General features: G+C 33.8%; 1 protein-coding gene across 3 annotated transcripts in view; it reads right to left on the bottom strand.

Annotated features, from left to right (window-relative positions):
- TAOK3 (TAO kinase 3) overlaps positions 1 to 13450 on the bottom strand; it is a 189789-nt gene that overhangs the window by 63051 nt on the left and 113288 nt on the right. For all 3 annotated transcript variants that reach the window (XM_032654499.1, XM_032654501.1, XM_032654500.1), the window contains 6 exons: positions 12420 to 12491; positions 11926 to 12027; positions 8078 to 8123; positions 7074 to 7170; positions 4559 to 4672; positions 3277 to 3368 (listed from right to left, as the gene is read on the bottom strand). In XM_032654499.1, the coding sequence (XP_032510390.1) occupies positions 3277 to 3368; positions 4559 to 4672; positions 7074 to 7170; positions 8078 to 8123; positions 11926 to 12027; positions 12420 to 12491 (523 nt within the window). The remainder of the gene's footprint in view (positions 1 to 3276; positions 3369 to 4558; positions 4673 to 7073; positions 7171 to 8077; positions 8124 to 11925; positions 12028 to 12419; positions 12492 to 13450) is intronic.

The following is a 13450-nucleotide window of genomic DNA, read 5'->3' on the forward strand; positions in this document are numbered from 1 at the left end:
CTTTTTCTTTTTGGTAAAGAAATTGTGAGAGTTCTTTATAAATTCTGGGCCAATACTCTGTTGGGTAGATATGTTTCAACTACTTTCTACCAGTCTATGCTTACCTTTTAATTTTTGTGTTTTATATAGCTTTATATTTTAAAGTACTAATAGTTATCATATTTGTCATTATTTTTAAAATATTGTTTAGAAAAATTCTTCCCTATACCCATAAAGGTATACTCCTAGAATAATATAATATTAATTATACTTACATAGTGCTTATTACATGCCAGGCCAGGTTTTAAGTACTTTATATTCATTAATTCTTTAATCTTCATTATAATAGCACTTACTTCATGGGATTGTTATCTCTATATTATAGGTAAGGAAACTGAGGCATAAAGGATCTTTTCCTAAAAGTTTAAAATTTTTACTTTTGAGTATTTAACTAAAATCTGGAATTTATTTTTGTGTATGGCATTTGCTAGAAATTTAATTTTGGCTTTTATCATATAATTAACAAATTGTCTCATATTATTAATCAAAGAGGCCATCCTTTCACCACTGATCTTTAATGTCTTTTTTGTCTTATACCAAAATCTGACTTATAGATGAGTCTGTTTCTAGGCATTCTAGTCTGTTCTATTGACTGTATTGATTTAATTATTATGGTTTGGACTGTGGTATAGTGACTCTTCTGTCCAAATTCTGTTTCTTCAGAATTGTCTTGACAGGTTTTGGCTCTATGAATTTTAGGGCTACCTTGTCAAATTCTACAAAATATTTCTGGAAGTTTGTCATGAATCCTTTTAAAAGTATGCGAATATTTCTGCGGAGTGCCCCCCGAAATCAGTGTTAATAAGATGAATTTGTTCCGTATGAAACAGAGAATAACACAATATCAGAAACTAAAAAAGAAATCTACCACCTCAATATCCATTAATAGAGGACCAGTCAAATAAACCATTGTATACCCATATAATGGAATAACATAATGCCAGTAAAAAATGAAAAAGTGTCTAAGTTACTAATATAAAACAGTGCTCCAAGATGGTATTAAGTGAAAAATCAAAGTATAGAACCAATTGTATATGTTAATTTAGGAGTAACAGGGAATATACTAAGCATATATACATATTTCTAGAGTCATCCCTCAGTAACTGTTGGGGACTGGTTCCAGGACTGCCCCAGCCTGCCCCAGAATACAATATTTGTGGATGCTTAAGTCCCTTATATAAAATGCCATAGTTTTTGCATATAACCTAATCATATCCTCCCATATAATCACCTCTAGATTACTTATAATACCTGATACAATGTAAATGTCATGTAAATAGTTGTAAATACAATGTAAATAGCTGCCCAAAGAATGGCAAATGCAAGTTTTGCTTTGCGGAACTTTCCATAATTTTTTTTTCCCAAATATTTTTGATGTGCAGTTGGTTGAATCCATGGATATGGAAGGCACGGATATGGAAGGTTATATATTATAAATACATAAACACACACACACACACACACACACACACAATAAATAAATACATATATACATACATACACATATATAATATATATAAAAATATACATATTTGTAAAGAAACTCTGGAAGGATATACAAGAAATTAATAACAGAGGTTCCCTGTGTGTGTTCACAGGGGTGGGGAAGGAATTGTACGAATAGGGCCAGGGGTAGAAGAAGTCCTTTCACTGCCTATCTTTTTATATTTTTTGATTTACAAAACACATGAATGTTACTTATTTTAAAAAATTAAGTAAATATTCTGTTTCCTCCTTGAATTGTTTTTTTCCTTCACTAACATCTCTTTAGTATTAAAAAAAAAAGACAAATTGTGTATCTTTATCGTATGTTTCTTTGTTGGAAGAGGTCAATGAAGCAACTGGAAATGCAATACAAACATATCCCAAGTCATCTCTGTAGGCCAAACATTTTAGGGAAAACTATACTCTGAGAATCAAACTGAACTTAGAAATCCTTAGGACAAATTTGGATAACAATATAGAAGAAATTAAACAAAAAAACCCTATATTAAACAATATAGAAGAAATTAAACAAATTTTAAAGCTCGACAAAGAAATTTTTAAAATGGATTTTTAAAAAACTAGACATATTTATATACATTTTAAATAAAAAATTAAATAAAGGCACTGTTGTGCTGGAGCCAGCTCACACTGGCTTTGGAAGGTTAGCTGTGCATACCTTTCTCCAACTCCACACTTAGTGATTCAAACTGATAACGTGAAATTGGCTATGGTGGGGATACTTACACCACAGAATTTGGCAAATGCTACAAAATGCTTCCCCTCGCCCCCCAGGGGGGTCATTGGTTAAAATTACCAGTATACCAATGGATAATGGTAACTTTAAGTTATAGTAAAGTTCAAAATATGCAACCAGAGGATTGAGATTCTGTGGTATGTTAGACAATTTTAGATAACTGCAACAATATTTGGAGAACGACTTTAAAGCTGGGGGTATCCCCTAATATGATGTTTTCTCTGGGGTTGCTCTCTATATAGGTCAGTTTTTATTCATTTTATTTTTGGCTCCGTTGGGTCTTCGTTGCTGCACGAGCTTAGAGCCGCGAGCAGGGCTACTCTTCGTTGCGGTGCTGCGTGGGCTTCTCACTGCGGTGGCGTGTCTTTGTTGCGGAGCACGGGCTTCAGTAGTTGTGGCTCGTGGGCTCTAACACCGCAGGCTCAGTAGTTGTGGTGCATGGGCTTAGCTGCTCCGTGGCATGTGGGATCTTCCCAGACCAGGGCTCGAACCCGTGTCCCCTGAATTGGCAGGTGGATTCTTAAACACTGAGCCACCAGGGAAGTCCCATGTCAGTTTTTAGAGTCCAATCTTTAATAAGCCTACTATTACTTTTGCTATTACTTTTTAGAGTCCAATCTTTGATAAGCCTGCTATTACTTTTCCAGATTTCCCTTATACAAATAGGAATGTAAATTAAGTAATGAATATTACTATGAAGGACATATATCATCACTCATGGTATGGAGAATGGATATTTTTCAAATATTAATTCTAACTATTGTATATTCTTACATTTGTTAGCTGCCATATCTGCTCAAAACTCTTTTTCTTAACTTAATATAGCAGAGAAAAGCAATCTTATGATGTTATACCAAAGCATAGGAAAAAATATAGTAAATTCACATTGCCTAGCACATATATAGCAGTAACTCATTAAATAATCACTGGATAAATGAATTAACAATCATAATACGGAGTGATTCTCAAAAGTACAATGAAAACAACTCTTTACTCACCCATTTCAATACAAGTGATCCCAAGTGACCAAATATCAACTTTCCCATCATACTGTCCTTCATCCATAGCTAAGATCACCTCTGGAGCCATCCTGCCAAACATAATGTACAAAACTCAAGTTGCAAATTAAAAACAAAATTCACCTGATAAAGTGATTCAATAAAATAGCTGTTTGGGGCATATTCTAAGTTTTATCTGATAAAGTTATAATTTTCTTACACAAATAATTTGAAAAAACACTATTCAAAATATAAACAATACACTCAGTGATTTACGTGAAACAATATATTTCACCAGATCATGGTTCCACCATTTACTATCCTTTGGTCTTGGCTAAGTTACTTAACCTTTCTGTATATCAGTTTCCTCATCCATAATATGGAGAGAATTTTATTAGCTACCTCAGAGAGATTGGTAAAGGATTAATATGTATGAAACATTTAAATAAACTACTTTAAACAACATGAAGAATACTTTATGCAATTACATAAAGCAATACAATCAGATATTTCAAAGATGTTACAAGTTAAAAAACAAATAAACTGGCTATAATAATGGATATTATTTTGTTTGTCCGTAATGGATTTTCATTAGGAGGGTAAGGGCCATATAGTTTAATATGCTTTGTTCTCTATTAGTGTATGTAAGTAGTTGCTTAATAGATGCTATTTGATGATAGTGGAAAAATATTCAAATAGTAGCTGATTTTTTTTAGTAGGCAAGTAATTTTCCAGAGGTATAATTCATTCTCCAAGGTACAGTGAAATTCCAATGTATCTATGAAAGGAAGGAAAGGAGTCTTGAATAGAATGGGGTGAAACTTTAAGTCAGAATGACAAGTGAGGTAAAGTATCAGAGAATTCAACAAAACAAGAATCTGGATTTCTTTCACTGAAAGGTAAAATTTATGCTCATTGGCTACAGAAGGTTAAAGAAACTACCTTGTTCTCGCCTAGAAACTCTGCCTGAAGAGAAAAGTTCAAAAGAAACTTCAAATGAAGTCTAAAACCTGAGCTTGGTCAGTGAGTTGATAATCCTACTCAGTTTACACACAGTGACATCAACCTTATTTGAACAATTTAAAGTCACTGGAAATTTTATACTAAGTCTGAGGGTTTCTTTTTTGCTAGTGAGTTTTCTATCCTTCCTAATGAAATCCCATTTGAGACACACGGTGAGACACTGTCAAAAACAAACAAACAAACAAAACCAGTGCTATGAGTCCATCTTGTTTATATACACATATTTTTAAACTATCTCATGTTTTCTAATTCCACATACCAGTAAGGTGTGCCCACGAAGGAGTTGGCAGGAGAAGCCATTGAGGCAGATCCAAAATCAGCTAGTTTCACTTGACCTGGCTCTGTTAGAAGAATATTTCCTGCTTTAATATCCCTATAGGAAAAAATAAGAGGGTTAGAAAATTACTTTTCAATTTTGATTATGGAATAGGTCAGAGCATGCAATTAATAAGACAAAAAGTTTATTTAAAAAAAACCTTGCTCAGATAGCCAGAAGGGGATTTAGTGATTACTGCATGTTGTAAGGGGGCCCAGATTCCTTGGTGTACTTACTGGTAGGTCATAGTAATTACTAAAAGGTAGAGCTTTCGTTAGAGGGAGGGAATGCAATGAGAAAAAAGGCAGACATGGCCGACAAGGAAACCTACTCAGTTGCTACACTTACAAAATCATACTAGTTACTGAATCCAGTCACCAACAGTATTGCTTGTGCTGGGGAAAATTGGCACCATCTGTAACTGCCTTTTTTTTTTCTCTTCCAAATTTCATGACATTTTTGGAGTCTAAACAAATCTTCAGTGACTCTGTATCAACTACCTACCAATAAACCTCAACTACACACATACCTTTTCTTTCTTGCCTGTGACCCTTTCTCTCTGCCTTTAATTGTAACTGCAACTCTAAGGCATTTGAGAGTACATGTTATAGAGAAGGTGTTATTTTAAAAATAACACTGTACAGTAAAAAGAAGACCCTGAAAGATCAAAACAAACAAGGATTAGGGGTTAGGAAATTGCATTTCTATTGTATTATTACAAAGAATCTCAAGTGGTTACTACTAAAACTACTAGATATTTTATGCAGCAAAAAGTTTAAAAAACATGATTTAAAAAATTTTAATCTTCAGTATGAAAATTTGGAATGAGAAGATGTGGACGTACTCCTTATTCTCTTTAAAAAAGTCATGAGGTGTCATGAGTACTAGGAACTAAGAATTGTACGTTGATGGGCAATGGAAAGATAAAGCAGAGAGAATGAGGAAAACATGTTAAGTTGAAAATGAAAGGTTCAAATGCTCCCAAAATAACTTTTCCAAAAATCTTCCCTTGAAAATTCAGTTTCTTTCCTCATGAAGACATTAGGCATTGGAAGAGAGAACTAAAAAAAGCATTATTTATTTCTCGTACAACAGAAAATATCTTTTCTCTAACCCTGGCTTGCCTTTTAAATCAAAACAATAAGAATCTGAATTTATTTTTAAATAAAGAGCATTCTTTAAAAGCTTTTTGGCTTTTCAACTCTTTTTACCTATTAAAAAAGATAAAGTGTAGTATAGAATAAAACATTAAATTAATGTGAAAATTGAGGTGATAAAGGCACAGAAACCTGAACTGACCTTTAAAACAGGAGCAGGCAAAACTGTCACAAACAAGTTGGCATTCAGTAATGACATCTTAATACCAAAGATAGATAGATATATACTTTAAAGTTTATACATATATATACTTTAAAATTGTCAAATCTGTAAATTACAGTTAAATTAATTTTATCAATATTTATTAGACATGGTTACGTTCATTCTTCATCCTTATGAATAAGCCAAATTCATGGCAGGAATTTTGGTCTGCCTATCTTGAGGGAGTTCTGCTTTGTGGTATGTACCAGTAACTGTGATGGCTACTCTAGGACGATTAAAACAGAAGCAAAAGGGGAACCTATGACTTAATAGTTTCATTTCTTCCTAGTAAATGTAAAATTTTTTTTCTTGTTTTTGAGCCATCTCAGGTCCTTTATGCCTACCTCATATTCCACTACTTGGACGCCATTCATTAAAGTAACAGTACTAGAAGTTCTTTACTGAGAGAAGGAAAAATTGGTAACAACATCTTTGTTAAAAAGTTAGTGGTGGGAAGTAGGTTGGAAAGAGGAGAGTGGGGCTGTGATAAAGAAAATGTAATTTAGAGGGAAGCCTTGGATTAGGAGTTAGAAAATCTGAGTTTCAATCTTTATTACATAAATGCTAGGAAACTATGGGCAAGTTATTTAAATCTTTTTAAGTCTCAGTTTCTTCATCTACCAAAATGAAGACAATAATACCTTCCTAAATATCTATATGGACTAAAGAAATGCAAAAAATGTAAACTTGATAAACAGCATATATTTACATGAGATTGATTTGTTATTTGCAACAGGAAAGGGAGAAGAACTCAGCTAGGAAATAAATATATGCAAGGAAGGCTAATTTTCTTTCTTTTTTTCTTGACAGTATCAAAAGGTTGCTGGGCTCTTCTTCAAATTTCCCTGCAACACTATGCCTGGAGAATAGTCACCTACAGAACAGAGATGATATAAGTCTTTGTGGTTATATGCGAGAGACCAAGAGATAGGAACTAAATTCGGGCAACTTTACTCTTTACATCCAGAAGCAGCAACAATCTATTTGCTTCCCATAAATTCTTAGGCACCCTAAAAATTGGAGCATGCACTAATTTTCAAGGTTCCTTGAACAGATGTCCTGTAACTGAAATGAAAATGTAACTGGCCTCTAATCTTACCTATGAATCAATGCATGAGAATGTAGGTAGGCTAGCCCCTGCAAGGCACCGTGAGTAATGGCAGCGATCTCCACTTCCTGAAGTGGTTTTTTATGAACTGAGGGAAAAAAAAAAAAAAGCCAGGAATAGATGATCAGTTTCATTCCTATTTTTATTATATTATACAGCTATAGCAGGCTGAATTATATACTTTTTCTTAAATGACAATTTGGGAACACGTTCACCTAAATACATAGGATACATATTTTCTATAGAATAACAATAAACAACCAGATAACAGGAAACTGAAGCATAAAAACAAACAAACCCCTTCAAAATAAAATAAAACAAAGCCTGATAATCACTGCAACAATTGTTAATTTACTTGTCAGTTGCAAGTCAAAGCCACACTGATTCCAGCTGGTCAGGCCCAAATTTACAAGTCCCTCTGACATTTTAAGTGTCTAGAGTGTTTTAGGTTGCATTATTCTCCTCTGCCGCAAGCCAGGTATAAGTACCCCTTCTAACTACAGGTTTTCATTATTTGTGAAAGCAGCTAATAAGCAATTTCTATTCAGAGATCATGGATAATATAAGAAAGTTTTTTTTTAATGTAAATTTTAACTCAGTCTCTGATTATAACAGCATCTGCAGAGGAGAACTGGGTCAGTCAAGAGATGTGAAAGGGTTAAATATCAATATAATTTGGATACCGATACCATCTACCTCTGTTTCATACATACACATGAATTTGAAGTTTTTGGCTACACATACTACATCACACAACCCAAACATTTTAATAGTACCTGCCCTGGATGGGCCATGAATTAAAACAGTGGGAGGGCTGCTAATTATTACTCAGATATTTTCAGCGACATGGCAGAGACAGAGTCTGCATGGCTTATCCACATAACCCTTAAGTCTAAGTCATTAACTATTGAGTTTGCCCAAGGTGTGCTTTAATACAGGAGTAGACAACATTCCGGTCAAGGTAAAAAAGAAGGGGATAGTGCTTTTATCCTTACCTTCTAACAAATCAGAGGCTGAGCCTAAGCAATATTCCATCACCAACTGTAACAGATTGAAATAATAACCAGAATAATGTAGGTTAATAAGAAACTGCTAAAACCAACCAACTAACCCAGGAACTAAGAATACTAGGAGAATAAATATTCTGATTCATCTGAACCTGTTATTGTTATTTCCTATTTGAAATCGGAATTTCTGTTTTTGTTATTTCCTATTTGAAACTGGAATTGGTCTAAGACAATATGGGGATTATATTTAAGGATTTAAGGTGGCTAGGTTGGAGTATAAATTAAATTTTGTAACTTGGAAAGTGGCAACCAAATAAATGAGCCAGTAAAATCTATACTGGGAATTATTAGTTAAATAATACAAACAAGTAAGCAGTAGATTCCCTACTTTCACATTTTAAAAAGTTCTGGGACTTCCCTGGTGGTCCAGTGGTGAAGAATCCACCTACCAATGCAGGGAACATGGGTTTGATCCCTGGTCGGGGAACTAAGATCCCACATGCTGCAGGGCAACTAAGCTCTTGCGCACCTCAACTAGAGCCCTTGAGCCCTGGAGCCCACGTGCCACAACTACAGAGAGAAAACCCGCACGCCACAACTAGAGAGAAGCCCACGCGCTGCAATGAAAGATCCTGCATGCCTCAGTGAAGATCCCGTGTGCCACAACTAAGACCCAATGCAGCCAAAATATAAAATAAAATAAAATAAAATAAAATTGAAAAGTTCTAAACAAGAAAACATTGGTTAGAACTCAATCTAAAGATGTATCCTGGGGCTTCCCTGGTGGTGCAGTGGTTGAGAGTCCGCCTGCCCATGCAGGGGACACGGGTTCGTGCCCCGGTCCGGGAAGATCCCACATGCCGCAGAGCGGCTGGGCCCGTGAGTCATGGCCGCTGAGCCTGCGCATCCAGAGCCTGTGCTCCGCAGCGGGAGAGGCCGCAACAGTGAGAGGCCTGCGTACCGCGCAAAAAAAAAGTATCCTGCTATGTATTATTACATTAGCTTGAATTCCTGAGAGATGGAATATTTCAATTTATATCTTAAAATATTTCTAGAACAATACTATTACATTAATATTGATATTTATTGGCTTTGCAATGTTGGGAGGCTTGTGAAAAGCAAAAAATGAGAAACTCTTTCTTTACTCTCATCTTAGATATTTTTAGGCATTCCAGATTACTACTGATTTATAGCCAAGGTCAGAACTGGAGTGCTCAGTGACCAATCTCCACACGTATACACACAAGCACACACACACCTACAAATTATTATTTTGTTATTCTAAAAAAACACAACATGCTTATTATGAAACACAAATTTCCTATAATCACACAGACACAACTACTATTAAACATATTGTTCCTTCATTAAAAAAAATTAATGTGAAAACATTTATGTATTATGTACCCTGCATTACTGGAATATTTTAGAAGGATATGAGATATAATATTATATATTATTATATGTCATATATTATTATAATATATAATTGTACATAACATAACATACACATCTTATAGTCTTCTGAATTTATTCCAGTAGCAAGGTACACAATACATAATATATCATATATCATACATATTATATTAGTATATATAATAAAGACATACACCTACTTTATTAAATTTATTATATATTTATAGATTGTAATTAAATATACATAATATTAAAAATTATTCCATTCTGGAATAATCTAAAACAATATGAGAAACTTTAAAGTTTAGAAACTTTATTATAGTTTTCTGCTTTACATTAAAAGTAAGCAGATTCAGGGATTCCCTGGTGGCGCAGTGGTTAAGAATCCGCCTGCCAATGCAGGAGACCTGGTCTGGGAAGATCCCACATGCCACACAGCAACTAAGCCTGTGCGCCACAACTACTGAGCCTGCTCTCTAGAGCCCGCATGCCACAACTACTGAAGCCCGCGCGCCTGGAGTCCGTGCTCTGCAACAAGAGAAGCCACGGCAATGAGAAGCCCGTGCACCGCAACAAAGAGTAGTCCCTGCTCGCCGCAACTAGAGAACAGCCCATGCACAGCAACGAAGACCCAATGCAGCCAAAATAAATAAATTTATTATTAAAAAAAAAGTAAGCAGATTCAGAAACATTAATTTTACTTCTTTTTTTTTTTTTTTTTTAATTTTACTTCTTATTGTGAAATGAAAGCATCCACATAAGTGAATATTATAATGAACATTAGCCTTTTAGGTGCACTATTTTTCTTTTTTCTTAAGCTTTATTAAGGTATAATTGACAAACAATATTTTTAATCAGTTTTGATGGAAACATTTCTCAACTGTATTACTCAGTTTCTAATTTCTTTTATTTTAATTTTTATAATTAAATTTACTTTTAATTGTTTATTTATTCTTTCGACCGCGCTGTACGGCTTTGCAAGCTCTTAGTTTCCCTGACCAGGGATGGAACCTGGGCCCTCAGCAGTGAAAGCACGGAGTACTAACCACTGGACCAGCAGGGAATTCCCTCTAATTTCTTAAATTATGCCAATTAATACAAACATATAATTTCCTTAAACTGAGTATAAGGAAAATGAACATAGAACTTTAGAACCGACTAGAGTATGTTTATAGTTATGGGTCTATTTTAAAAATTACATGTTAACTCTGTATTTCTGTCCCAAACATTCTTTTCCCAATTATTCCATAACACAAGGGCACCTGAGCTGTGGCTGGCCGTTTGCCCTTGACAATTATCAGCTCTAGTTGCTCTGCTTTTAAATTGTTAGGTCTGCTTTCTAACTTCCCCAACTTCTTCCTTCAGGTCAAATTAGTTATGGCTATTTGTATGCATGTCTCCAGCAGCTTTAGTTCTATGAGTTCCTTCTAATTAGCCTATCAAATCGTTATAGACAAACACTAGGTAACCAAACTTATTAGCATTCTATTTAATCTAAGAGTAAACAGGCTTCAAATAAGAGCTCGGAGGATTTTCTGAAGTTTTGAAACACATGATATCTAGCACTTGATTTTGTAACATTTATTCTGCCTGCTCAAAATCCCTTTCTTGACTCCTTCAAGACAGCTGAGATTGCCAGAGAACTGATTTCCATAGAATGAGATACTCCTCTTATTAATTTCTTCTGCTCAGTACAGAAGCAATGGCTCTAGATATCTTAAGAATTCCTTGAGCAGAAAGGTTTATGTTTAACCTTTGATATTCTATCTGGGAACAAAAATTCCATTCCCTAATTGGAGATCATGTACAGGAAAGGACTTGTACATTGGTAAGTATTCAATAAATGATAGTGATATTGAATACTTTAAATTGGAATGTGCAATCCCATAAAGTACAAGGTATAGCATTTACTTGTTCTAGACAATGTCTAATGTGCTAACCTAAAATCAGAAACAAAATCATGTAAAATAAAAATATAGTAAGAAGATAGATTAATCATAATCCAGGCTCTGTTTGGTAAAAAAACTTAGACAGTGATGGTAATATCAAGCATAATTCCAAATTTGGGGGGAATTGGAGTAGGGGATGAGAAATGACAAAGATAAAAATTCTAGGATGAGAATAAAAGGCACTGTTTTTACTTTTGCAAATAAATCATTATAAAATGATGTTAACTTTTCACTCTCTCTTTGTTGAGTGTTTAAGAATAAAATTTCCTATAGACTAGATGTCATGCTTAAACTTACAGAATGTATACCATAATGGCACACTCTGAAGTAACAAATGTTAAATACTGACAAACAAAAATCACATGGGACAGAAATGGGCTGATAATTTTACAGACCAAAGAGATAATAGAAAAAAAGGAAAAGAAAAAAATTTTAATAGGAAAAATAAAAAGACAATAGAGGTCCTCTTACCCAAGCAGTGTGCTCTTTCAAGTAACAACCTTTGTATTCAATAGTATTAGGATGCTTCAATTGTCGTAAAAATTTGACCTCCTTAAGAATATCTTGCCATTTCTATTTAAGTCAGAAAGAAAATATCATAATTTTTGAACAGAAAACATTATTTGATTTTCAAGTATACATATAAAATAGTCTTTTCATTATTTTAAATGGACAAAGAGAATGTTTAATACATAAAGAAGCAATTTAAACTTGCGTTATTTCTTGTTTTAGTACCTATAAATTAAATCAATCACCAAATATATTATAATAAATCCATTACACTAATCCATGTTCTATTCCACAAAATAGTTGACTGAGGTAGAATATTAGGAATGTTTATTATATGCTCCACAAGAAGGGAAAAAAAGAACTGTGATAAAGAAATGCTTAAAGAACTTTGTTTCTACTGTGAATTTCATATTAACCTGCTATGTCAGTTTAGGTACACAATGTCTTTAACATACCTCATGTGCCTGCTTTCCACTGTAGGACATTTTCTTAACTGCCACAACCTCATTGGTGTGAGCATTTGTGGCCTGTGTTAAGAGAGTAGGGAAAAAGGTTAAAAAGAATGAACGATGTTTTCAGCCAGTTTAACTTAAATATTTGACTTGACTTTTATAACATTTCACCCTTCATTCTCACAGTCTAAAGATGCTGCAACTTTTGATAGGCTAGACAGCCATTTCCACCCCACTTCAAGGTACAACTTGTCTTTATCCCTTTCCATATACATTCAAAGGCTATAATGTAAAAAGGGATTAAGGTTTAACAAAACATATCCAATCAAAGAAGTCATATTTCCAAAATATCCATACTGGCTTCACCATGTAGAATGTCTACCAATGGAGAACCAGTTAAATAAATATGACACAGTCATGTAATGAAATAAACATTAAGAGAATGAGGTAATCAATATGTATATATGGTAGTAGTAAAAAATATCATGACAAAAAAAACCTGTACAATATGATCTTCTTTTTGCAAAATAGTAATAATGATTATATGTGTAGAAAAAATTATGAAAGAATTTATACCAGAAAATATATCAGTGGTAATCCCTGGATTATCAGATATATTATTATGTCTGAAAGAACTTTCCATGATGATGGAAATGTTCTATATCTACATCGTATATAGTAGCACGTCAAATGTGGCTAGTGTGACGAAGGAAGTGGATTTTAAATTTAATTTTAATTAACTTAAAATTTAAATAGTGGCTACTGTATTAAACAGTGCAGCAAAGGATAACATTAATCTTAAGAGGGACTTCCACTTTCAAAGGTACTTATATTTTACGGTAGGAATGTATCACATAAATACATACACACATTTATGTGTATGTATTCATCTATAAAGGTTGCCTTGTCTCATAATTATCTCTATATATCTTCTCCATACTCAAAATATAACAGTTCATTGAAAGCATGCCTGAAAATCATAAATACCTCAGATGTAATAATCTTTTCCTCCAAATTTACTTAAGAAATTTAAA

Source organism: Phocoena sinus, chromosome 14 (assembly GCF_008692025.1).
Source record: "Phocoena sinus isolate mPhoSin1 chromosome 14, mPhoSin1.pri, whole genome shotgun sequence".
In the NCBI taxonomy this organism is placed as follows: domain Eukaryota; kingdom Metazoa; phylum Chordata; class Mammalia; order Artiodactyla; family Phocoenidae; genus Phocoena; species Phocoena sinus.